Source organism: Heptranchias perlo, unplaced genomic scaffold (assembly GCF_035084215.1).
Source record: "Heptranchias perlo isolate sHepPer1 unplaced genomic scaffold, sHepPer1.hap1 HAP1_SCAFFOLD_428, whole genome shotgun sequence".
Taxonomy (NCBI): Eukaryota; Metazoa; Chordata; class Chondrichthyes; order Hexanchiformes; family Hexanchidae; genus Heptranchias; species Heptranchias perlo.
Genome location: NW_027139440.1, coordinates 30831 through 56009, shown reverse-complemented (window position 1 = coordinate 56009; position 25179 = coordinate 30831). Strand labels below are relative to the sequence as shown.

General features: G+C 45.5%; 1 protein-coding gene across 1 annotated transcript in view; it reads right to left on the bottom strand.

Annotated features, from left to right (window-relative positions):
• The window catches only part of LOC137312362 (nuclear GTPase SLIP-GC-like), a 95537-nt gene that overhangs the window by 50977 nt on the left and 19381 nt on the right, over positions 1-25179 (bottom strand). The window contains exons 3-5 of the mRNA XM_067978937.1: positions 21576-21612; positions 21354-21473; positions 10460-10562 (exon numbers count right to left, since the gene is read on the bottom strand). Coding sequence (XP_067835038.1) covers positions 10460-10562; positions 21354-21473; positions 21576-21612 — 260 coding nt within the window. The remainder of the gene's footprint in view (positions 1-10459; positions 10563-21353; positions 21474-21575; positions 21613-25179) is intronic.

Genomic DNA, 25179 nt, shown 5'->3' with positions numbered 1-25179 from the left:
ACTGCACTTGTATGGACACTGGATGGACATTCACTGAACTTATACAGTCAATAGATGGTTATTCACAGCACTTATAGGACAATAGATAGAAACATAGCACTTAGACAGACAATGGATGGGCATTCGCAGCAATTATAGGATAATGGATGGGCCTTCACTGCACTTTTATGGACAATAGATGGACATTCACTGCACTTATATGGACATTCACTGCATTTATATGGACAATAGATGGACATTCACGGCATTTATATGGACAATAGATGGACATTCACAGCACTTTTATGGACAATAGATGGACATTCACAGCACTTATATGGACATTCACTGCACTTTTATGGACAATAGATGGACATTCACAGTACTTATATGGACATTCACTGCACTTATATTGTCAATGGATGGACATTCACGGTACTTATATGGACATTCACTGCACTTATACTGTCAATGGATGGCCATTCACTGCACTTATATGGACAATGGATGGACATTCACAGTACTTATATGGACAATGGATGGACATTAAGAGTACTTTTATGGACAACAGATGGACATTCACAGTACTTATATGGCCATTCACTGCACTTATATGGACAATGGATGGACATTCTCTGCATTTATATGGACAATGGATGGACATTAAGAGTACTTTTATGGACAATACATGAACATTCACAGCACTTTTATGGACAAAAGATGGACATTCACTACACTTGTCTGGACAATGGATGGACATTCACTGCACTTGTCTGGACAATGGACGGATATTCACTGCACTTATCTGGACAATGGATGAACATTCACAGCACTTACAGAGGAATGGATAGACATTACCTTTGGTAGACAATGGCTTGACATTCACAACACTTAGAAGGACAATAGATGGACATATAAATTTGCAAATGCCCATCCATTGCCCAGATAATTGCTGTGAATGTCCATCCATAAAATTATGGACAATGGATGGTCTTAGATGAAGGGACCGAATGTAAAGTAACTAAGAGGTGCCAACCTGGTGAAGCTACAACTCAGGACTACATGCATGATAAACAGCGGAAGCAGCATGCTATAGACAGAGCTATGTGATCCCACAACCAACGAATCAGATGAAAGCTCTGCAGTCCTGCCACATCCAGTCGTGAATGGTGGTGGACAATTAAACAACTAATGGAAGGAGGAGGCTTGGTGAACATCCCCAATGATGGCAGAGTCCAGCACGTGAGTGCAAAAGACAAGGCTGAAATGTTTGCAACCATCTTCAGCCAGAAGTGCCAAGTGGATGATCCATCTCGGTCTCCTCCCGATATCCCCACCATCACAGAAGCCAGTCTTCAGCCAATTCGATTCAATCCATGTGATATCAAGAAACGGCTGAGTGCACTGGATACAGAGAAGGCAATGGGCCCTGACAACATCCCGGCTGTAGTGCTGAAGACTTGTGCTGTTCCAGTACAGCTACAACACTGGCACCTTCCCGACAATGTGGAAAATTGTCCAGTTATGTCCTGTCCACAAAAAGCAGACAAATCCAATCAGGCCAACTACAGTCCCATCAGTCTACTCTCAATCATCAGCAAAGTGATGGAAGGTGTTGTCGACAGTGCTATCAAGCAGCACTTACTCACCAATAACCTGCTCACTGATGCTCAGTTTGGGTTCCGCCAGGACCACTCGGCTCCAGACCTCATTACAGCCTTGGTCCAAACATGGTCAAAAGAGCTGAATTCCAGAGGTGAGGTGAGAGTGACTGCCCTTGACATCAAGGCAGCATTTGATCAAGTGTGGCACCAAGGAGCCCTAGTAAAATTGAAGTCAATGGGAATTAGGGGGAAAACTCTCCAGTGGCTGGAGTCACACCCAGCACAAAGGATGATGGTAGTGGTTGTTGGAGACCAATCATCTCAGCTCTAGGACATTACTGTAAGAGTTCCTCAGGGCAGTGTCCTTGGCCCAACCATCTTCAGCTGCTTCATTAATGACCTTCCCTCCATCATAAGGTCAGAAATGAGGATGTTCACTGATGATTGCACAGTGTTCGGTTCCATTCGCAAACCCTCAGATAATGAAGCAGTCCTTGCCTGCATGCAGCAAGACCTGGACAACATCCAGGCTTGGACTGATGAGTGGCAAGTAACATTCGAGCCAGACAAATGCCAGGCAATGACCACCTCCCCTTGACATTCAACAGCATTACCATCGCCAAATCCCCCATCTTCAACATCCTGGGGGTCACCACTGACCAGAAACTTAACTGGACCAGCTACATAAATACTGTGGCTGCAAGATCAGGTCAGAGGCTGGGTATTCTGTGGTGAGTGACTCACCTCCTGACTCCCCAAAGCCTTTCCACCATCTACAAGGCACAATTCAGGGGTGTGATGGAATACTCTCCACTTTCCTGAATGAGTGCAGCTCCAACAACACTCAAGAAGCTCAACACCATCCAGGACAAAGCTGCCCACTTGATTGGCACCCCATCTACCACCCTAAACATTCACTCCCTTCACAACACCATCTGCATGTTCCCCTCCAAGTCACACACCATCCCGACTTGGAAATATATCGCCGTTCCTTCATCGTCGCTGGGTCAAAATCCTGGAACTCCCTTCCTAACAGCACTGTGGGAGTACGTTCACCAAACGGACTGTAGCGGTTCAAGAAGGCGGCTCACCACCACCTACTCAAGGGCAATTAGGGATGAGCAATAAATGCCGGCCTCGCCAGCGACGCCCACATCCTATGAATAAATTTTTTAAAAGTTTGCTGACGATACAAAGCTCGGGTGGAAAGTAAGCTGGGAGGTTAAGTGAGTGGACAAGAAGGTGATAGATGGAGTATAATGTGGGGAAATATGAGGTTTTTCGCTTTTTCAGGAAGAATAGAAAAACAGAATATTTTTTAAATGGTGAGAAACTATTAAATGTTGGTGTTCAGAGGGATTTTGGTGTCCTCGTACAAGAGACACAAAAAATTAGCATGCAGGTACATCAAGCAATTAGGAAGGCAAATGGCATGTTGGCCTTTATTGCAAGGGGGTTGGAGTATAAGAGTAAGGAAGTCTTACTACAATCATACAGGGCTTTGGTGAGATCTCACCTGGAATACTGTGTACAGTTTTGGTCTCCTTATCTAAGGAAGGATACACTTGCCCTAGAGGCGGTGCAACGAAGATTGATTCCTGGGATGAGAGGGTTGTCCTATGAGGAGAGAATGAGAAGAATAGGCCTATATTCTCAGGGGTTTAGAAGAATGAGAGGTGATCTCATTGAAACATACAAGTTTCTGAGGAGGCTTGACAGGGTAGATGTTGAGAGGTTATTTCGCCTGGCTGAAGAGTTTAGAACGTGGGCATAGTTGCAGGATAAGGGGTCGGCCATTTAAGACTGAGATGAGGAGGAATTTCTTCACTCAGAGGGTTATAAATCTTTGGAATTATTTACTCCACAAGGCTGTGGAGGCTGAGTCGTTGAGTACGTTCAAGGTTGAGATAGAAAGATTTTTGGACTCTAAGGGAATCAAAGAATATGGGAATCGGGCGGGAAAGTGGATTTGGTGTCGAAGATCAGCCGTGATCTTGTTGAATGGCGGAGCTGGCTCGAGGGGCCGTATGGCCTCCTCCTGCTCCTATTCCTTATTTTCTTTTGATCTTAAAAGTGATGTGACTGTCCATCCCTTGTCCATAAAAGTGAAGTGAGTGTCCATCCATTGTCCATAAAAGTGAAGTGAGTGTCCATTCATTGTCCATCTTAAGTGTTTATAGAATCATAGAAAATTTACAGTACCGAAGGAGGCCATTCAGCCCATCGTGTCCGCACCGGCTGAGAAACGAGCCACCCAGCCTAATCCCACTTTCCCGTATTTGGTCCGTAGCCCTGCAGGTCGCAGCTCTTCAGGTGCACATCCAGGTATTTTTTAAATGAGTTGAGGGTTTCTGCCTCTCCCACCCTCTCAGGCAGTGAGTTCCAGACCCCCACCACCCTCTGGGTGAAAAAATCTTTCCTCATTTCCGCTCTAATCCTTCTACCAATCACTTTAAATCTATGCCCCCTGGTTATTGACCCCTCCGCTAAGGAAAATAGGTCCTTCCTATCCACTCTATCTAGGCCCCCTCATAATTTTATACACCTCAATTAAATCACCCCTCAGCCTCCTCTGTTCCAAGGAAAACAACCCCAGTCTATCCAATCTTTGCTCACAGCTAAAATTCTCCAGTCCTGGCAACATCCTCGTAAATCTCCTCCGCTCCCTCTTTAGTGCAATTACATCCTTCCTGTAATGTGGTGACCAGAACTGTACGCAGTACTCAAGCTGTGGCCTAACTAGTGTTTTATACAGTTCCAGCATAACCTCCCTGCTCTTATATTCTATGCCTTGGTTAATAAAGGAAAGCATTCCATATGCCTTCTTAACCACCTTATCTACCTGTCCTGCTACCTTCAGGGATCTGTGGACATGCACTCCAAGGTCCCTCACTTCCTCTACAACTCTCAGTACCCTCCCATTTATTGTGTATTCCCTTGCCTTGTTTGCTCTCCCCAAATGCATTACCTCACACTTCTCCGGATTGAACTCAATTTGCCACTTTTCTGCCCACCTGACCAGTCCATTGATATCTTCCTCCAGTCTACAGCTTTCCTCCTCACTATCAACAACACGGCCTATCTTTGTGTCATCCGCAAATTTCTTAGTCATGCCACCTATGCTTCAGTCCAAATCATTGATATATACCACAAAAAGCAAAGGACCTAGTACCGAGCCCTGCAGAACCCCACTGGAAACAGCCTTCCAGTCACAAAAACACCCGTTGACCATTACCCTTTGCTTCCTGCCACTGAGCCAATTTTGGATCCAATTTGCCACATTCCCTTGGATCCCATGGGCCTTTACTTTTTTGGCCAATCTGCCATGTGGGACCTTGTCAAAAGCCTTGCTAAAATCCATGTAGATTACATCAAATGCACTACCCTCATCGATCCTCCTTGTCACCTCCTCAAAAATTTCAATCAAGTTAGGCAGACACCCCCTTAACAAATCCGTGCTGACTGTCCTTGATTAGTCCGTGCCCTTCGAAGTGACAGTTTATCCTGTCCCTCAGAATTGATTCCAATAATTTGCCCACCACCGAGGTCTTTGAAGCGCTTCCTGCACTAGATCCATGTGCGGGAGATGTTGCTGCTGCTGCTGGTGACCTCCTCTGCCACCTCGAGCCAGGCCTTCTTGGTGGCAGAGACAGACCACTTCCTCCCATCTGCCGGGTAAAACAGATCCCGCCTCCTCCTCACCCCATCCAGTAGTACCTGGAGTGAGGCATCATTGTGGTGTGTGGGTGTTTGCTCCAGGAGCAGCCATTGGAGGACTGCCCCTTTAAATAGAGCTCCTCTCGCTGACAGCCTGTGATACGGGTGGACAGCCCGTCCGCTGCCAACTTTCCAACGGCAAACCCGGAAGCCACGGTAAGTGGCTCCAATTGAATCACGATCGCGCGGGGAACGGACATTTTTTATTGGGTGGGATACCCACGCGCCCGATCACCCCCCCACCCCCGCTGCCATCCCGCCTCCCGTATCTTAAAAATATCACATTTTTGTATATGGAGAAAACAATTCACAAATGTAAGACAGCATATGCTCATAGAAGACAATGATTAAAATGCTCACATTACTCCTAATATCGATGACAGGGATTCGAGGTTAAAACTGCTTTTAGTCCTGGGAGGCACTGTCGCATGAAACAACAGAAAGCAGCACACATTTAAAGGGACAGTACATGAAACACAACAGAATGTTAGCCTTCTACTTCAATCCTGTTTTCTTACAATTTTAATCTCTGATGTTTGCTGTGCGCATTCCATTTTTTCTCTTCCTAAATCTGTTCTTACTCTTCGCATATCTAACAAAGGAATTTTTACATAACTGCTTCACAACTTCTGTTTGCTGTGAAAGGGCTAATACAAACTCTTCAGTCTCCTGCACAATTTCTTGCCTTCCCCACTGTTGAACATGGGAAGGAGTGTAATGGTATAGAGTACACAGGGAAAGGGTGTAATGGTATAGAGTACACAGGGAAAGGGTGTAATGGTATAGAGTACACAGAGAAAGGGTGTAATGGTATAGAGTACACAGAGAAAGGGTGTAATGGTATAGAGTACACAGGGAAAGGGTGCAATGGTATAGAGTACACAGAGAAAGGGTGTAATGGTATAGAGTACACAGGGAAAGGGTGCAATGGTATAGAGTACACAGGGAAAGGGTGCAATGGTATAGAGTACACAGGGAAAGGGTGTAATGGTATAGAGTACACAGGGAAAGGGTGTAATGGTATAGAGTACACAGGGAAAGGGTGTAATGGTATAGAGTACACAGAGAAAAGGTGCAATGGTATAGAGTACACAGGGAAAGGGTGTAATGGTATAGAGTACACAGGGAAAGGGTGCAATGGTATAGAGTACACAGGGAAAGGGTGTAATGGTATAGAGTACACAGGGAAAGGGTGTAATGGTATAGAGTACACAGGGAAAGGGTGTAATGGTATAGAGTACACAGAGAAAAGGTGCAATGGTATAGAGTACACAGGGAAAGGGTGTAATGGTATAGAGTACACAGAGAAAAGGTGCAATGGTATAGAGTACACAGAGAAAAGGTGCAATGGTATAGAGTACACAGGGAAAGGGTGGAATGGCAGAGAGTACACAGGGAAGGAGTGTAATGGCAGAGAGTACACAGGGAAGGAGTGTAATGGCATAGAGTACATGGGGAAGGAGTGTAATGGCAGAGAGTACACAGGGATGGAGTGTAATGGCATAGAGTACATGGGGAAGGAGTGTAATGGCAGAGAGTACACAGGGAAGGGGTACTGAGGAACACGTCGAAAGTCCCAGTAAATTGCTCGGTTGCTGAATCATGGTGACTGCCTCTCTCACTCTTGCAACTCCCAGACCATCTTCTCACCTCTCACACTTTCCCTTTCACTCTCAGTTTTGAGATGGTCGCTTTCCACAGAAACTTTGAATGCTCCTGAACAAGCTCCTGCTGTTCGTTGGTCAACAATCTCATCTTTAAATTGCTGCATTTCCTCCGCCTGTGCTTCTATTTCTAACTGTTTCTGCTTATTTTCCTTTTTCTTTAACTCTTTCATCAAACATTTTATTCTACCAAACATGACTTGGCGATGACATTGGGAGTTATCAGATTTAGTGTTGCCCTAGATGTTAAACTAACTGACGACCCTGTATCTATTAACATCACTCGTCGATCTCCCCCTATAGATGATGGCACAATGGGTCTTCCCCACCTTCTAATGTAAAACGGGCAACCATGGTGGACTGGTGGGAAGGGGGTAGCACCTGTAACTGTGAAAGTTCATGGTCCCCTGCGGGGGCCTGGCCTGTGCCCCGACTACAAAGGCGTCTATTTTCATCTATCGGTTCCCTTAATTAGTCCCTCAACTCAGAGTAGGAGAGTTCCTGAGAGTAGTGTCCACTCCTGTCATGGCCTCTCCCTCTACCTCTAAAGGGGTATCCGTACGATTGGGGCTCATCCCGACTGGCAGACTTGGCATCGTGGGTCTTAGGTCTGACACCATCCAACCAGAAGGCATGAGCCTCATCAATAGGAGCCCGTGGCTGGGTCCTTTGAAAATGATCAAAAATGGCGCTTGCCCTTTCAAGGAGGTCAACATGGATTCCACCCCTCTGCCAGGCAACCTTAACCTGGCCCTTAATTTCGGGTCTCATACCCTCCAACTAGAGGCCGGTATACTGAGGATTGTCCTTATTGCCATGGTGGTAGAGGGACCAAGTAAACCACAGGCAGTCATTATGTAAGTGGGGGTTCTCATTACTTGTCTGAGCAATACCGCAGATGACACAAAACTTGGAAGTGTAGTGAACAGTGAGGAGGATAGTGATAGACTTCAAAAGGATATAGACAGGCTGGTGGAATGGGCGGACACATGGCAGATGAAATTTAACGCAGAAAAGTGTGGTGATATATTCCGGAAGGAAGAATGAGGAGAGGCAATATAAACTAAAGGGCACAATTCTAAAAGGGGAGCAGGAACAGGGAGATCTGGGGGTTTATGTACACAAATTATTGAAGGTGGCAGGCAGGTTGAGAAAGCAGTTAAAAAAGCATATGGGATCCTGGGCTTTATAAATAGAGGCATAGAGTACAAAAGCAAGAAGGTTATGATGAACCTTTATAAAACACTGGTTCGACCACAACTGGAGTATTGTGTCCAGTTCTGGGCACCGCACTTTAGGAAGGATGTGAAGGCCTTAGAAAGGGTGCAGAGGAAATTTACTAGAATGATTCCAGGGATGATGGACTTCAGTTACGTGCATAGACTGGAGAAGCTGGGGTTGTTCTCTTTGGAACGGAGACGGTTGAGAAGAGATTTGATCGAGGTATTTAAAATCATGAACAGTCTGGACAGAGTAGATAGAGAGAAACTGTTCCCATTGGCGGAGGAGTCAAGAACCAGAGGACGTAGATTTAAGGTGATTGGCAAAAGAAGCAAAGGCGACATGAGGATAAAGTTTTTACACTGCGAGTGGTTAGGATCTGGAATGCACTGCCCGAGGGGGTGGTGGAGGCAGATTCAATCATGGCCTTCAAAAGGGAACTGGATAAGTACTTAAAAGGAAAAAAAAATCACAGGACTACGGGGATAGGGTGGGGGAGTGGGACTGGCTGGATTGCTCTTGCAGAGAGTTATCACGGACTCGATGGGCCGAATGGTCTCCTTCCGTGCTGTAACCTTTCTATGATTCGATACTATAATCTCCTTATTGGACCCAGTCTCTCAGAGTATCACTCGCCTAACTAGGGCTAAATAATTCCTGTCAGTGCGCACCCGCACCCTTCTCGATAAACCGCTTGGCGTCACTCGTGCTGAGGATATTAGCAAGTCTCAAACTATTAAGCCGGTGCAGCCAGTCGATCTGGTCGTCAATACCTTACTGTGTGGAAAGGGGCCTAATTCTTTTATAAACATAGTACTTCCTCAGGCTTAAGGGACGGGTTACGGTGGTGGTCTGTCTGGTAACATCGCCATCATCTACCTGAGCGCCCTGCCGACTGAGTGTAGAGGCAGTAACGGTAACAGGCTCAACGCAAATGCTGGGCGGCCTACTTCCAGAGAATGGAGGGGCTGAGGGATGTAAGTGTGACAGCAATGGTGAATATAAAGAGGGGGTCGAGGGATAGTGATCGGGCTGTTGGTAATATCCTTTATCGAGACAGGCTCGGCATCTAAAACTGCAACCATGTGTTGTGAGCCCCTTGGCCCTAATTCCTGTCGGGTTTGTATCTTTGTCTAAAGCTACTCTTCAGGTCATCTAATTCGACCTCACTCACATTATTCTGTAATTCAAGTACGTTTCGTTCCAATACCTCACATCTTTGACTTCTCTCCATCAAAGCCTCCGCACAGGTAATATTGTTTGCCCTAGTTAATGTAAGATGCTCTAACAATTGCTGCTTCTCCCCCTGTTCCTTCTTAGAGACGTCTTTCAACCTCTTACACTTCTCCTTTATACCTTTATTTGTATCAGACAGAGTTCTGACCACAGAAAACAATCCTTGTATTATGGCAGATTTTGTCCTGTCCTTCTCGGGTTTGCTCAAAAAATCCTTCTCGAGTATCTTCACTAACTCGCTTGGGGGTTTGTTTTACCCACTCAATCTCCAATCTTTAGGGGTTCACCACCATGCCAGGCTACATACTCCTCTAATTTATTCATTGTTCAAATATCCGAGAGGAACAACTTGATCACTTCTACTACTGTAAGGGTCTTATCAAATCAGGGCTATCCCACACCAATTCAACGTTCAAACAGCGACTAGTCTTAGCTCCTGACTGGCTCGCCAAACTGCGGATAAGCCCTTCACCCTTTTAAACAGATTTGAAAAGCTAGAGACAGTGTTGTGAATGTTCATCCAGTGTCCATCTAATCGTGGTGAATATCCATCCTTTCCCCACATGTGCAGTGAATGTCCATATACTGGCCAGATAACTGCTGCAAATGTCCATCCATTGTCCATATAAATGCAGTTACTGTCCATCCATTGTCCAAATAAGTGCACTGTATGTCCATCCATTGTCAATCTAAGTGCTGTGGATGTCCATCCCTTGTCAAGGTATGTGCAGTGATTGTCCATCCAATGTCCAAATAAGTGCAGTGAATGTCCATGCATTGCCCAGAGAAGTGCTGTGAATGTCCCTCCATTCTCCCTAGAAGTGCAGTCAATGTCCATTCTTTGTCCTGAAAAGTGCGTTAAATTTCTATCCATTCTCCATTTAAGTGCAGTGAATGTCCACCCACTGTCCATATAATTACTATGAATGTCCATCTAGTGCTGTTTGATGAATACTCTGTTGCTAACGGTTACATGGATGCCCAGCCATCATGTTCCTCCTAAACCTGTAGTAATCTACACAGGGAGCCCACACAAACCTGTTTCTGAATCACTGGAGGGTGACTTCCAATATTGTGCAGAGCTCACGGTGAAGACGTAGAGATCATCTTCTGAAAATTCTAATTCTGCAGACTGCTTTCTCTGAAAAATAAACATTTGAGATGAAAGTGTTTTCAGTTTAAGCCCCTCCCATGTTCAATAATTAGGGATGGACGCAATGGTCAGGAATCTCATGCCGACTTTAAGCTGGAAGTTCAATTCTCTTTGTGAAACTTTATTGATTTTCTTCCAATTTAATTGCCCTCAAATGGCTCGGCCGTTCTGGCACATTGCCGCCATAACTCCAGCAGGACTCCACGGGAATAGTCACAAACTCTGCTGGGCCTGTGTATGCTGGGGGGGCTCGGACCTTATACTGGAACTTCTGCTGCCCAAACACAGACACTGACATGGAGGGAGCGTCAACACCCTCCACCTGGAGCCCCCATTTCCTTGACCTCAGTGGGATCCATTGTAAGTTTGGAATCTGGTATGTCCAGTGAGATGAGGGATATCAGCCTCCGGAAAAGTGCAAGTGGGCCCCAATGGGGAAGGAATCCCGGCAGGGGTCAGGGGCTGGACCCCTGAAAAATGGGAAGGAAATTTTGTTTGAACATTTTTAAAGTGGTTCACTGACACACAGGCCCACTGGAGCCACAATCTGCCACTTCGCAGGAGGAGACCCGACATTGCCATGGTCTGGCCATCGTTGACCCACGTTTTTGGGGTCCTTGGCAGTGGGCGCTGCCGATGCAGCCACACAGCATCGGAGTCCAACTCCTGGAGGCTCATCCCCGGACCCTGTATATACAGTGCACAGCTATCACACTCTGCCCTACTGCTCTGCGTATCATGGTCTACGCTGTATTCAGCAGTTAGGGCACAGGGCTCAGGGGATCACACGTTGCCATGTATATACACCGCATAAGGTATCTCACTCTGTCCTGTATATACAGCATTCTACAGCAACAGCCTAACGGGGTAGAGGAGCAGAGGGATCTCGGGGTAGAGATGCACAAATCACTAAAAGCAGCGACGCAGGTTAATGAGGCCATAAAAAGGCAAATCAAGCTCTGGGGTTCATTTCTGGAGGGATCGAATTGAAAAGCAGAGAAGTTATGTTAAACTTGTATAGAACCTTGGTGAGACCACACTTGGGAGTACTGTGAACAGTTCCGGTCTCCATCTTATAAAAAGGATATAGAGGCACTGGAGAAGGTGCAAAAAAAATTTACTAGGATGATACCAGAACTGAGAGGTTATACCTATCAGAAAAGATTGAGCAGGACGGGGCTCGTTTTTCAACAAAAGAGAAGACTGAGGGGTGACCTGATAGAGGTCTTTAAGATTATGAAAGGGTTTGATAGGGTAGACGTAGAGAAGATGTTTTCACTTTTGGGGGAGACCAGAACTAGGGGCCATAATATAAAATAGTCACTAATAAATTCAATAGGGAATTCAGGAGAAACTTCTTTACCCAGAGAGTGATTAGAATGTGGAACTCGCTCCAACATGGAGTGGTTGAGGCGACTAGTGTAGATACATTTAAGGGGAAGCGAGATAAATACATAAGGGAGAAAGGAATTGAAGGATATGGTGATGGGGTTAGATGAAGTAGGGAGGGAGGAGGCTCATGTGGAGCATAAATGCAGGCATGTACTTGTTGGGCTGAATGGCATGTTTCTGTTCTGTACATTCTTTGTAATTCTTTGTAGCATTCAAGGTATCAAACTCTGCCATGCAAATACAGTGCTCAGGATATCACATTATGTCCTGTGTATAAAGTGTTCTGGGTATGACACTCTGCCAGTACATACAGTGCCAAGGGTATCACACTCGACCCTGTACATCGCCGCAGGAGTTCCTCAGGGCAGTGTCCTAGGCCCAATCACCTTCCGTTGCTTCATCAATGACATTCCCTTCATCATAAGATTAGAAGTGGGGATTTCGCTGATGATTGCACAGTGTTCAGTTCCATTCGCAACCCTTCAGATAATAAAGCAGTCGTGCCCGCATGCAGCAAGACCTGGACAACATCCAGGCTTGGGCTGATAAGTGGCAAGTAACATTCGCACCAGACAAGTGCCAGACAATGACCATCTCCAACAAGAGAGAGTCTAACCACCTCCCCTGGATATTCAATGGCATTAGCATCGCCGAATCCCCTATACAGGAAGAGTGTGATACCCTGAGCACTGTATATACAGGCAGAGTGTGATACCCTGAGCACTGTATATACAGGCAGAGTGTAATACTCAGAGCACTGTATATACAGGCAGAGTGTAATACTCAGAGCACTGTGCGTACAGGCAGAGTGTGATACCCTGAGCATTGTATATACAGGCAGAGTGTAATACTCAGAGCACTGTATATACAGGCAGAGTGTGATACCCTGAGCATTGTATATACAGGAAGAGTGTAATACCCTGAGCACTGTATATACAGGCAGAGTGTGATACCCTGAGCACTGTATATACAGGCAGAGTGCAATACTCAGAGCACTGTATATACAGGCAGAACCTCCACCACCGGTGCACCGTGAATGCAGTGTGTACCATCCACAGGATGCACTGCAGCAACTCGCCAAGGCTTCTTTGACAGCACCTCCTAAACCCATGACCTCTACCACCTAGAAGGACAAGAGCAGCAGGCACATGGGAACAACACCACCTGCACGTTTCCCTCCAAGTCACACACCATCCCGACTTGGAAATATATCGCCGTTCCTTCATCATTGCTGGGTCAAAATCCTGGAACTCCCTTCTTAACAGCACTGTGGGAGAACCTTCACCACACGGACTGCAGCGGTTCAAGAAGGCGGCTCACCACCACCTTCTCAAGGGCAGTTTGGGATGGGCAATAAATGCCAGCCTTGCCAGCGATGTCCACATCCCATGAATGAAATTTTTTTTAAAAAAGCACTCATCATATCACATTCTGCCCTATATACACAGCACTCAGCATATCAAAATCTGCGCTGTATATACACCATACAAGGTATCACACTCTGTCTTGGGGGAGATGACGTGTCAGGGGAATGCAGCAAGAGCCAAGTTCGTGGCACCACAAGTGGCTCTGCTGCACAGGAGGGGAGGAATAAGAGTGACAGGGCTATAGTGATAGGGGATTCAATTGTAAGGGGAACAGATAGGCGTTTCTGCGACTGCAAACGTGACTCTAGGATGGTGTGTTGCCTCCCTGGTGCTAGGGTCAAGGATGTCACGGAGCGGCTGCAGGGCATTCTGGAGGGGGAGGGTGAACAGCCAGTAGTCGTGGTCCATTTCGGTACCAACGACATAGGTAAAAAAAGAGATGAGGTCCTGCAAGATGAATTTAAGGAGTTAGGAGATAAATTAGAAAGCAGGACCTCAAAGGTAGTGATCTCAGAACAGACCAGGATAGAACAGACCAAATGAATGCATGGTTGCAGGGATGTTGTAGGAGGGAGGGATTTAGATTCCTGGGACATTGGGACCGGTTCTGGGGAAGGTGGGACCTGTACAAGCGGGATGGGTTACACCTGAGCAGGACCGGGACCGATGTCCTCGAGGGGGTGTTTGCTAGTGCTGTTGGGGAAGGTTGAAACTCGAATGGCAGGGGGATGGGAACTTGAGCAGGGAGGCAGAGGAGGGGGAAACAATGATAGAAACAAAAGACAGAAAGGGAAGAAGCAATAGTGGAAGGTAGAGAAAACAAGGGCGAAAAATAAATAGGGCCATAGTGCAAAATAAAACTAAGATGACTAGCAATCTTAAAAAGACAAGTTGAAAGGCATTGTGTCTAAATGTGCGGAGCATTCGCAATAAGGTAGATGAATTAACAGCGCAGATAGATATTAATAGTTATGATATAGTTGCGATTACGGAGACATGGCTGCAGGGTGACCAAGGATGGGAACTGAACATCCAGGGGTATTCAATATTTAGGAAGGACAGGCAAAAAGGGAAAGGAGGTGGGGTAGAGTTGTTAGTAAAGGAGGAAATCAATGCAATAGTGAGGAAGGATATTGGCTCGGAAAATCACGTTGTGGAATCTGTATGGGTGGAGCTAAGAAACACCAAGGGGCAGAAAACGTTGGTGGGGGTTGTCTCTGGGTCCCCAAACAGTAGTGGAGATGTAGGGGAGGGCATTAAATAAGAAATTAGAGACGCATGCAAGAAGGGTGCAACTATAATCATGGGTGACTTTAATCCACATATAGATTGGTCAAACCAAATTAGCAATAATACTGTGGGGGAGGAATTCCTGGAGTGTGTACGTGATGGTTTTCTAGAACAATATGTTAAGGAACCAACTAGAGAACAGGCGATCCTAGACTGGGTATTGTGCAATGAGAAAGAATAAATTAACAATCTTGTTGTGCGGGGTCCCTTAGGGAACAGCGACCATAACATGATAGAATTCCTCATTAAGATGGAGAGTGAAGTAGTTGAATCCGAAATTAGGGTCCTGAATCTAAATAAAGGAAATTACAAAAGTATGAGGTGCGAGTTGGCTATGATAGATTGGGGAACTTTACTAAAAGGGATGACGGTGGATAGGCAATGGCTAATATTTAAAGAACGTGTGCAGGAATTACAACAATTATTCATTCCTGTCTGACGTAAAAATAAAACAGGAAAAGTGGCTCAACCGTGGATTACAAAAGAAAATAGGGATAGTATTAGATCCAAAGAGGAGGCATATAAAATTGCCAGAAAAAACGGCAAGCCTGAGGATTGGGAGCAGTCCAGAATTCAGCAAAGGAGGACAAAGAAATTGATTAAGAGGGGAAAAATAGAGCATGAGAGTAAACTAGCAGGGAACATAAAAACTGACTGTAAAAGCTTCTATAAATATGTCAAGAGAAAAAGATTAGTGAAGACAAATGTAGGTCCCTTACAGTCAGAAATGGGAGAAAGTATAATGGGGAACAAAGAAATGGCAGAACAATTAAACGCATACTTTGGTTCTGTCTTCACAAATAATCTCCCAGAAATGTTCGGGAACCAAGGGTCTAGTGAGAGGGAGGAACTGAAGGAAACCAGTATTAGTAAAAAAAATAGTGCTAGGGAAATTAATGGGGCTAAAGGCTGACAAATCCGCAGGACCTGATAATCTACCTGATATCACTTGGAGGGCATTAACAGGATTGGACAAAGTCAGCAAGGGTTTATGAAAGGAAAATCATGTTTAACAAATCTACTGGAGTTTTTTGAGGATGTAACTAGTAGAATAGATAGGGGAGAACCAGTGGATATGGTGTATTTGGATTTTCAAAAGGCTTCTGATAAGGTCCCACACAAGAGGTCAGTGTGCAAAATTAAAGCACATGGGATTGGGGGGAATATACTGGCATGGATTGAGAATTGGTTAACAGACAGGAAACAGAGAGTAGGAATAAACGGGTCCTTTTCTGGGTGGCAGGCAGTGACTAGGGGGGTACCGCAGGGATCAGTGCTTGGGCCCCAGCTATTCACAATATATATCAATGATTTGGATGAGGGAACTGAATGTCACATTTCCAAGTTTGCAGACGACACGAAGCTGGGATGGAATGTGAGCTGTGAGGAGGATGCAAAGAGGCTCCAATGTGATTTAGATAAGTTGGGTGAGTGGGCAAGAACATGGCAGATGCAGTATAATGTGGATAAATGGGAGGTTATCCATTTTGATTGTAAAAACAGAAAGGCAGATTATTATCTGAATGGTGATAGATTGGAAAAAGGGGAGGTGCAATGAGACCTGGGTGTCCTTGTATACCAGTCGCTGAAAGCGAGCATTCAGGTGCAGCAAGCAGTTCGGAAGGCGAATGGTATGTTGGCCTTCATTGCAAAAGGATTTGAGTACAGGAGCAGGGATGTCTTACTGCAGTTATACAGAGCCTTGGTGAGACCACATCTGGAGTATTGTGTGGAGCTTTGGTCTCCTTATCTGAGGAAGGATGTCCTTGCCATGGAGGGAGTGCCACAAAGGTTTACCAGACCGATTCCTGGGATGGCAGGATTGACGTATAAGGAGAGATTGGGTCGACTAGGCCTATATTCACTAGAGTTTAGAAGAATGAGAGGTGATCTCATCGAAACATATAAAATTCTAACAGGACCAGACAGACTAGATACAGGGAGGATGTTCTCGATGGCTGGGAAGTCCAGAACCAGGGGTCACAGTCTCAGCATTTGGGGTATGCCATTTAGCACCGAGATGAGGAGAAATTTCTTCACTCAGAGGGTGGTGAACCTGTGGAATTCTCTACCACAGAAGGCAGTGGAGGCCAAGTCATTAGATGTATTCAAGAAGGAGATTGATATATTTCTTAATGCTAAAGGGATCAAGGGATATGGGGAAAAAAGCGGGAACAGGATACTGAGTTAGACGATCAGCCATCATTTTGAATGGCGGAGCAGGCCTGAAGGGCCGAATGGCCTACTCTTGCTCCTATTTTCTATGTTTTCTATCTTTCTATATACAGCACTCAGAGTATTACACTCTGCTCTGTATATATCGTGCTCAGGGTATCGCACTCTGTCCTGTATATATCGTGCTCAGGGTATCACACTCTGTCCTGTATATACCATGCTCAGTATATCACACTCTGTCCTGTATATACCGTGCTCAGGGTATCACACTCTGTCCTGTATATACCATGCTCAGTATATCACACTCTGTCCTGTATATACCGTGCTCAGGGTATCACACTCTGTCCTGTATATACCATGCTCAGGGTATCACACTCTGTCCTGTATATACCGTGCTCAGGGTATCGCACTCTGTCCTGTATATACTGTGCTCAGTATATCACACTCTGTCCTGTATACACCGTGCTCAGTGTATCACACTCTGCTTGTATATACAGTGCTCAGAGTATTACACTCTGTCCTGTATATACCATGCTCAGGGTATCACACTCTGTCCTGTATATACCGTGCTCAGGGTATCGCACTCTGTCCTGTATATACTGTGCTCAGTATATCACACTCTGTCCTGTATACACCGTGCTCAGTGTATCACACTCTGCTTGTATATACAGTGCTCAGAGTATTACACTCTGTCCTGTATATACCATGCTCAGGGTATCACACTCTGTCCTGTATATACCGTGCTCAGGTTATCGCAATCTGTCCTGTATATACTGTGCTCAGGGTATTACACTCTGTCCTGTATATACCATGCTCAGGGTATCACACTCTGTCCTGTATATACCGTGCTCAGCTTATCGCACTCTGTCCTGTATATACTGTGCTCAGGGTATTACACTCTGCTTGTATATACAGTGCTCAGAGTATTACACTCTGTCCTGCATATACCATGCTCAGTATATCACACTCTGTCCTGTATATACAGTGCTCAGGGTATCACACTCTGTCCTCTATATACCGTGCTCAGGGTATCACACTCTGTCCTGTATATACCGTGCTCAGTATATCACATTCTCTCCTGGATATACAGTGCTCAGGGTATCACACTCTGTCCTGTATATACAGTGCTCAGGGTATCGCACTCTGCCCTGTATATACTGTGCTCAGGGTATCACACTCTGTCCTGTATATACCGTGCTCAGGGTATCACACTCTGTCCTGTATATATGCAATACAATATTGGAAAATGTGAGGTTATGCACTTTGGCAGGAAAAATCAGAGAGCAAGTTATTATCTTAATGGTGAGAAACTGGAAAGTACTGCAGTACAAGTACAAAGGGATCTGGGGGTCCTAGTGCAAGAAGATCAAAAAGTTAGTATGCAGGTGCAGCAGGTGATCAAGAAGGCCAACGGAATGTTGGCTTTTATTGCTAGGGGGATAGAATATAAAAACAGGGAGGTATTGCTGCAGTTATATAAGGTATTGGTGAGACCGCACCTGGAATACTGCATACAGTTTTGGTCTCCATACTTAAGAAAAGACATACTTGCTCTCGAGGCAGTACAAAGAAGGTTCACTCGGTTAATCCCGGGGATGAGGGGGCGGACATATGAGGAGAGGTTGAGTAGATTGGAACTTTACTCATTGGAGTTCAGAAGAATGAGAGGCGATCTTATTGAAACATATAAGATTGTGAAGGGGCTTGATCGGGTGGATGCGGTAAGGATGTTCCCAAGGATGGGTGAAACTAGAACTAGGGGGCATAATCTTAGAATAAGGGGCTGCTCTTTCAAAACTGAGATGAGGAGAAACTTCTTCACTCAGAGGGTAGTCGGTCTGTGGAATTTGCTGCCCCAGGAAGCTGTGGAAGCTACATCATTAAATAAATTTAAAACAGAAATAGACAGTTTCCTAGAAGTAAAGGGAATTAGGGGTTACGGGGAGCGGGCAGGAAATTGGACATGAATTTAGATTTGAGGTTCGGATCAGATCAGCCATGATCTTATTGAATGGCGGAGCAGGCTCGAGGGGCCGATTGGCCTACTCCTGCTCCTATTTCTTATGTTCTTATATACCGTGCTCAGGGTATCACACTCTGTCCTGTATATACCGTGCTCAGGGTATCGCACTCTGTCCTGTATATACTGTGCTCAGGGTATCGCACTCTGTCCTGTATATACTGTGCTCAGGGTATCACACTCTGTCCTGTATATACTGTGCTCAGGGTATCACACTCTGTCCTGTATATACCGTGCTCAGGGTATCACACTCTGTCCTGTATATATCGTGCTCAGGGTATCACACTCTGTCCTGTATATATCATGCTCAGGGTATCGCACTCTGTCCTGTATATACTGTGCTCAGGGTATCGCACTCTGTCCTGTATATACTGTGCTCAGGGTATCGCACTCTGTCCTGTATATATCGTGCTCAGGGTATCGCACTCTGTCCTGTATATACCGTGCTCAGGGTATCACACTCTGTCCTGTATATATCGTGCTCAGGGTATCACACTCTGTCCTGTATATACTGTGCTCAGTATATCGCACTCTGTCCTGTATCTACCGTGCTCAGTGTATCACATTCTGACCTGTATATACCGTGCTCAGTGTATCACATTCTGACCTGTATATACCATGCTCAGTGTATCAGATTCTGACCTGTATATACCGTGCTCAGTGTATCAGATTCTGACCTGTATATACCATGCTCAGTGTATCAGATGCTGACCTGTATATACCGTGCTCAGTGTATCACATTCTGACCTGTATATACCATGCTCAGTGTATCAGATACTGACCTGTATATACCGTGCTCAGTGTATCAGATACTGACCTGTATATACCGTGCTCAGTGTATCAGATACTGACCTGTATATACCGTGCTCAGTGTATCAGATTCTGACCTGTATATACCGTGCTCAGTGTATCATACCCTGTGAGTTGCTGTGAAGTTCATTGTGGCGGAGGAGCTTTCTGCAGTAACTTTTTAAAAAATTTGTTCATGGGATGTGGACATCGCAGGCGAGGCCAGCATTGATTGCTCATCCTTAATTGCCCTTGAGAAGGTGGTGGTGAGCCTTCTTGAACCGCTGCAGTCCGTGTGGTGAAGGTTCTCCCACAGTGCTGTTAGGAAGAGAGTTCCAGGATTTTGACCCAGCGACGAGGAAGGAACGGCGATATATTTCCAAGTCAGGATGGTGTGTGACTTGGAGGGGAACATGTAGGTGGTATTGTTCCCCATGTGCCTGTTGCTTTTGTCCTTCTAGGTGGTAGAGTTCGTGGGTTTGGGAGGCGCTGTCGAAGAAGCCTTGGCAAGTTGCTGCAGTGCATCCTGTGGATGGTACACACTGCAGCCACAGTGCGCTGGTGGTGAAGGGACTGAATGTTTAGGGTGGTGGATGGGGTGCCAATCAAGCGGGCTGCTTCGCCCTGGATGGTTTTGAGCTTCTTGAGTGTTGTTGGAGCTGCACTCATCCAGGCATGTGGAGAGTATTCCATCACACTCCTGACTTGTGCCTTGCAGATGGTGGAAAGGCTTTGGGGAGTCAGGAGGTGAGTCACTCGCCGCAGAATACCCAGCCTCTGACCTGCTCTTGTAGCCACAGTATTTATATGGCTGGTCCAGTTAAGTTTCTGGTAAATGGTGACCCACAGGATGTTGATGGTGGGGGATTCGACGATGGTAATACCGTTGAATGTCAAGGGGAGGTGGTTAGACTCTCTCTTGTTGGAGAAGGTCATTGCCTGGCACTTGTCTGGTGCGAATGTTACTTGCCACTTATCAGCCCAAGCCTGGATGTTGTCCAGGTCTTGCTGCACGCGGGTTCGGACTGCTTCATTATTTGAGGGGTTGCGAATGGAACTGAACACTGTGCAATCATCAGAGAACATCCCCATTTCTGACCTTATGATGGAGGGAAGGTCATTGATGAAGCAGCTGAAGATGGTTGGGCCTAGGACACTGCCCTGAGGAACTCCTGCAGCAATGTCCTGGGGCTGAGATGATTGGCCTCCAACAACCACTACCATCTTCCTTTGTGCTAGGTATGACTCCAGCCACTGGAGAGTTTTCCCCATGATTCCCATTAACTTCAATTTTACTCGGGCTCCTTGGTGCCATACTCGGTCAAATGCTGCGTTGATGTCAAGGGCAGTCACTCTCACCTCACCTCTGGAATTCAGCTCTTTTGTCCTTGTTTGGACCAAGGCTGTAATGAGGTTTGGAGTCGAGTGGTCCTGGCAGAACCCAAACTGAGCATCGGTGAGCAGGTTATTGTTAAGTAAGTGCCGCTTGATAGCACTGTCGACGACACCTTCCATCACTTTGCTGATGATTGAGAGTAGACTGATGGGGCGGTAATTGGCCGGATTGGATTTGTCCTGCTTTTTGTGGACAGGACATACCTGGGCAATTTTCCACATTGTCGGGTAGATGCCAACTGTGGGATGCCTCTCTCTGTTTCTCTGTTTGTGATTTCTTTCCTTCGGTTGTGAGCTGATCAGATCGGCAGGGTTAGCACTGGGCGGAAACGCCTGAGGGATTACACTTACCATAATTCTTTTCCACTTATTTTTACATTGTACTTTCATAGCTTTCTTTACTTTATCATTTCGATGCAGCACGCAATATCGTTTCTTGTTTTCACTGGGGTCCGACAAATCGTCCTCAATCTGTACGAAGAGGTGGGTCATGGAAATAAAAGAAACAATCTGACACTGCTCTCCGTGCTCAGGGTATGAATCATTGTAAAAGTTTGTCTAATATTCACTTACAAATTTGTTCATTTCTTCAGCAGTGATACCATGCTCCCTGAAAAAGGAAATCAGAATGTATCAGTGATGGGACATTAATCATGTGTCTGACATTTTTCTGTCTTGGCTCAGTGGGTAGCACTCTCGCCTCTGAGTCAGAAAGTTGTGGGTTCAAATCCCACTCCAGAGATTTAAGGACAAAAACTTGGCTAATACTCCAGTGCAGTACTGTTGGAGTGTTGGAGGTGCCTTCTTTCAGCTGAGATGTAAAACTGAGCCCCATTTGCCTCTCAGATGGATAGAAAAGATCCCATCCCAATTCAAGGAATCAGCAGTGGAGTTCTCTCCAGTGTCTTGGTCAATATTTATCCTCAACCATCGTCACGAAAATAGATTATCTGGTCATTATCACATCGCTGTTTGTGGGATCTTGCTGTGCGCAAATTGGCTGCTGCATTTCCAACCTTACATCAGTGACTACACTTTTAAAGTACTTCATTGGCTGTAAAGTGCTTTGGGGCGTCCTGAGGTTGTAAATGGTGCAACATAAATGTAAGTTATTTTTTCTTTCATCCAATTGTCCTGCGATATGAGGGCGGTGCCGGAGGACTGGAGGATTACAAATGTTGCACCCCTGTTCAAAAAAAGGGAGAGGGATAAACCAGCCAATTACAGGCCAGTCAGCATAATCTCGGTGGTGGGGAAACTTTGAGAGACAATAATCCGGGACAAAATTAATTGTCACTTGGAAAAACATGGGTGAATTAATGACAGTCAGCACAGATTTGTTAAAGGCAAATCGTGTTTGACTAACTTGATTGAGTTCTTTGATGAAGTAACAGAGAAGGTTGATGAGGGGAGTGTGGTTGATGTTTTGTGTATGGACTCAAAAGACTTTTTGTAAAGAACCACATAATAGACTTGTTCGCAAAATTGAAGCCTGTGGGATTAATGGGCCAGTGGTAGCGTGGATACGAAAATAGCTAAGGAACAGGAAACAGAGAGTAGTGGTGAACAGTTATTTTTCAGACCGGAGGGAAGTGTACAGTGGTGTTCCCCAGGGGTCAGTATTAGGACCACTGCTCTTTTTGATATATATTAATGACCTAGACTTGGGTATAGAGGGTACAATTTCAAAGTTTGCAGATTACACGAAACTTGGACATGTAGTAAACTGTGTGGAGGATAGTAACAGACTTCAGGAGGACAGAGACAGACTGATGAAATGGGCAGATACATGGCAGATGAAATTTAATGCAGAGAAGTGTGAAGTGATGCATTTTGGTAGGAAGAATGAGGAGAGGCAATATAAACTAAATGGTGCAATTTTAAAGGGGGTGCAGGAACCTGGGGGTGCACATACACAAATCTTTGAAGGTGGCAGGGCAAGTTGAGAAGACTGATAAAAAAGCATATTGGATTCTTGACCTTATAAGAGGCATAGAGTACAGAAGCTTTATAAATCACCAGAGTATTGTGTTCAATTCTGGGCACCACACTTTAGGAAGGATGTCAAGGCCTTAGAGAGGGTGCAGAGGAGATTTATCAGAATGGTACCAGGGATGAGGGACTTCAGTTATGTGGAGAGACTGGAGAAGCTGGGATTGTTCTCCTTCGAGCAGAGAATGTTAAGGGGAAATTTAACGGAGACGTTCAAAATCATGAAGGGTTTAGATCGAGTAAATAAGGAGAAACTGTTTACAGTGGAGGAAGGGTCGGTAACCAGAGGACACAGATTTAAGGTTACTGGAAAAAGAGCCAGAAGGGAAGATGAGGAGAGATTCTGTTATGATCTGGAATGCGCTGCCTGAAAGGGCGGTGGAAGCAGATTCAATAATAATGTTCAAAATAGAATTGGATAAATACTTGGAGGAAAAATTTGCTGACTATGGGGAAAGAGGGGGGGAATGGGACTGATTGGACAGCTCTTTCAAAGAGCCGGCACAGGCACGATGAACCTGATTCTTTCAGCCATCATAATGTCAGTGGCTGGGATTTCCTACTTTAGCATCCCTAGTGCACAGTGGGAGTGAGAGCAGGAAACTTCACAGCCCATTGCTCTTGATTTTCCCACCTTTAAGTTTAATGGTCAGAAAATCACGGGCTGTGAGTACGGATTTTCCCATTATTCCCTCTCAGCGTGCACCAGGAAAGCTGAAGTGGGATGTCCCACCCAGTATGTCTGGTAGACAACTATGTCTGTCAGACTTCAGCTATCACAGAAACACATTGAAAAAATTAATAGGTATTGCTGCTGAATGGCACCTGTTTATGGGCAGCAGGGCAGAGAAAGGAGGAAAATGTGATGGAGGGCTTCCACCGAGTTGCTGCCCGAAAATGTAATTGCCCAAATTTTCCTCTGCTTCCCTGGGGCAGATGTACAGACCCACACATTGCCCCGCCTACCTGCACGTAAATGACAGTGAGTAGGCGGGGCTTGTTCAGCAGATTTTCCTTTCTTCCCAGCCCCAGGAAATTACAGCCCAATAATGGAAGTGTTTTAGCTCACAGAACAGTGACCCGGAACCAGGAGCTGATTCATAGAATCATAGAATGTGGGTTTGGCTCTTAATGAATACTTTGCGTCTGTCTTCACAAAAGAGAGGGACGATGCAGAGATTGTAGTTTAGGAGGAGGAGTGTGAAATATTGGATGGGATAAACATAGTGAGAGAGGAAGTATTAAGGGGATTGAAAGGAGATAAATCGCCAGGCCCAGATGAAATGTATCCCAGGCTGCTAAAAGAAGCAAGGGAGGAAATAGCGGAGGTTCTGTCCATCATTTCCAATCCTCACTGGATACAGGCCTGGTGCCGGAGGATTGGAGGACTGCTAACATTGTACCATTGTTTAAAAAGGGAGAAAGAGATAGACCGAGTAATTACAGGCCAGTCAGTCTAACCTCGGTGGTGGGCAAATTATTGGAATCAATTCTGAGACACAGGATAAATCATCATTTAGAAAGGTACGGACTGATCAAAGACAGTCAGCACGGATTTGTTAAGGGAAGGTCGTGTCTGACTAACTTGATTGAATTTTTTGAGCAGGTAACAAGGAGGATAGTGCATTTGATCCAGTGTATATGGATTTCAGCAAGGCTTTTGAAAAAGTCCCACATGGCAGACTAGTCAAAAAAGAAAAAGTCCATGGGATCCAAGGGAAAGTGACAAGTTGGATCCAAAATTGGCTCAGTGGCAGGAAACAAAGGGTAATGGTCGACGGGTGTTTTTGTGACTGGAAGGCTGTTTCCAGTGGGGTTCCGCACAGCTCAGTACGAGGTCCCTTGCTTTTTGTGGGTATATATTAATGATTTCGACTTGAATGTGGGGGGACTTGATCAAGAAGTTTGCAGATGATACAAAAATTGGCCGTGTGGTTGATAGTGAGGAGGAAAGCTGCAGGAAGATATCAATGGATTGGTCAGGTGGGCAGAAAAGTAGCAAATGGAATTCAATCCAGAGAAGTGTGAGGTAATGCATTTGGGGAGAGCAAACAAGGCAAGGGAATACACAATAAATGGGAGGATACTGAGAGATATAGAGGGAAAAAAGGGAGTTTGGAGTGCATGTCCACAGATCGCTGAAGGGAGCAGGACAGGGAGATAAGGTGGTTAAAAAGACATACGG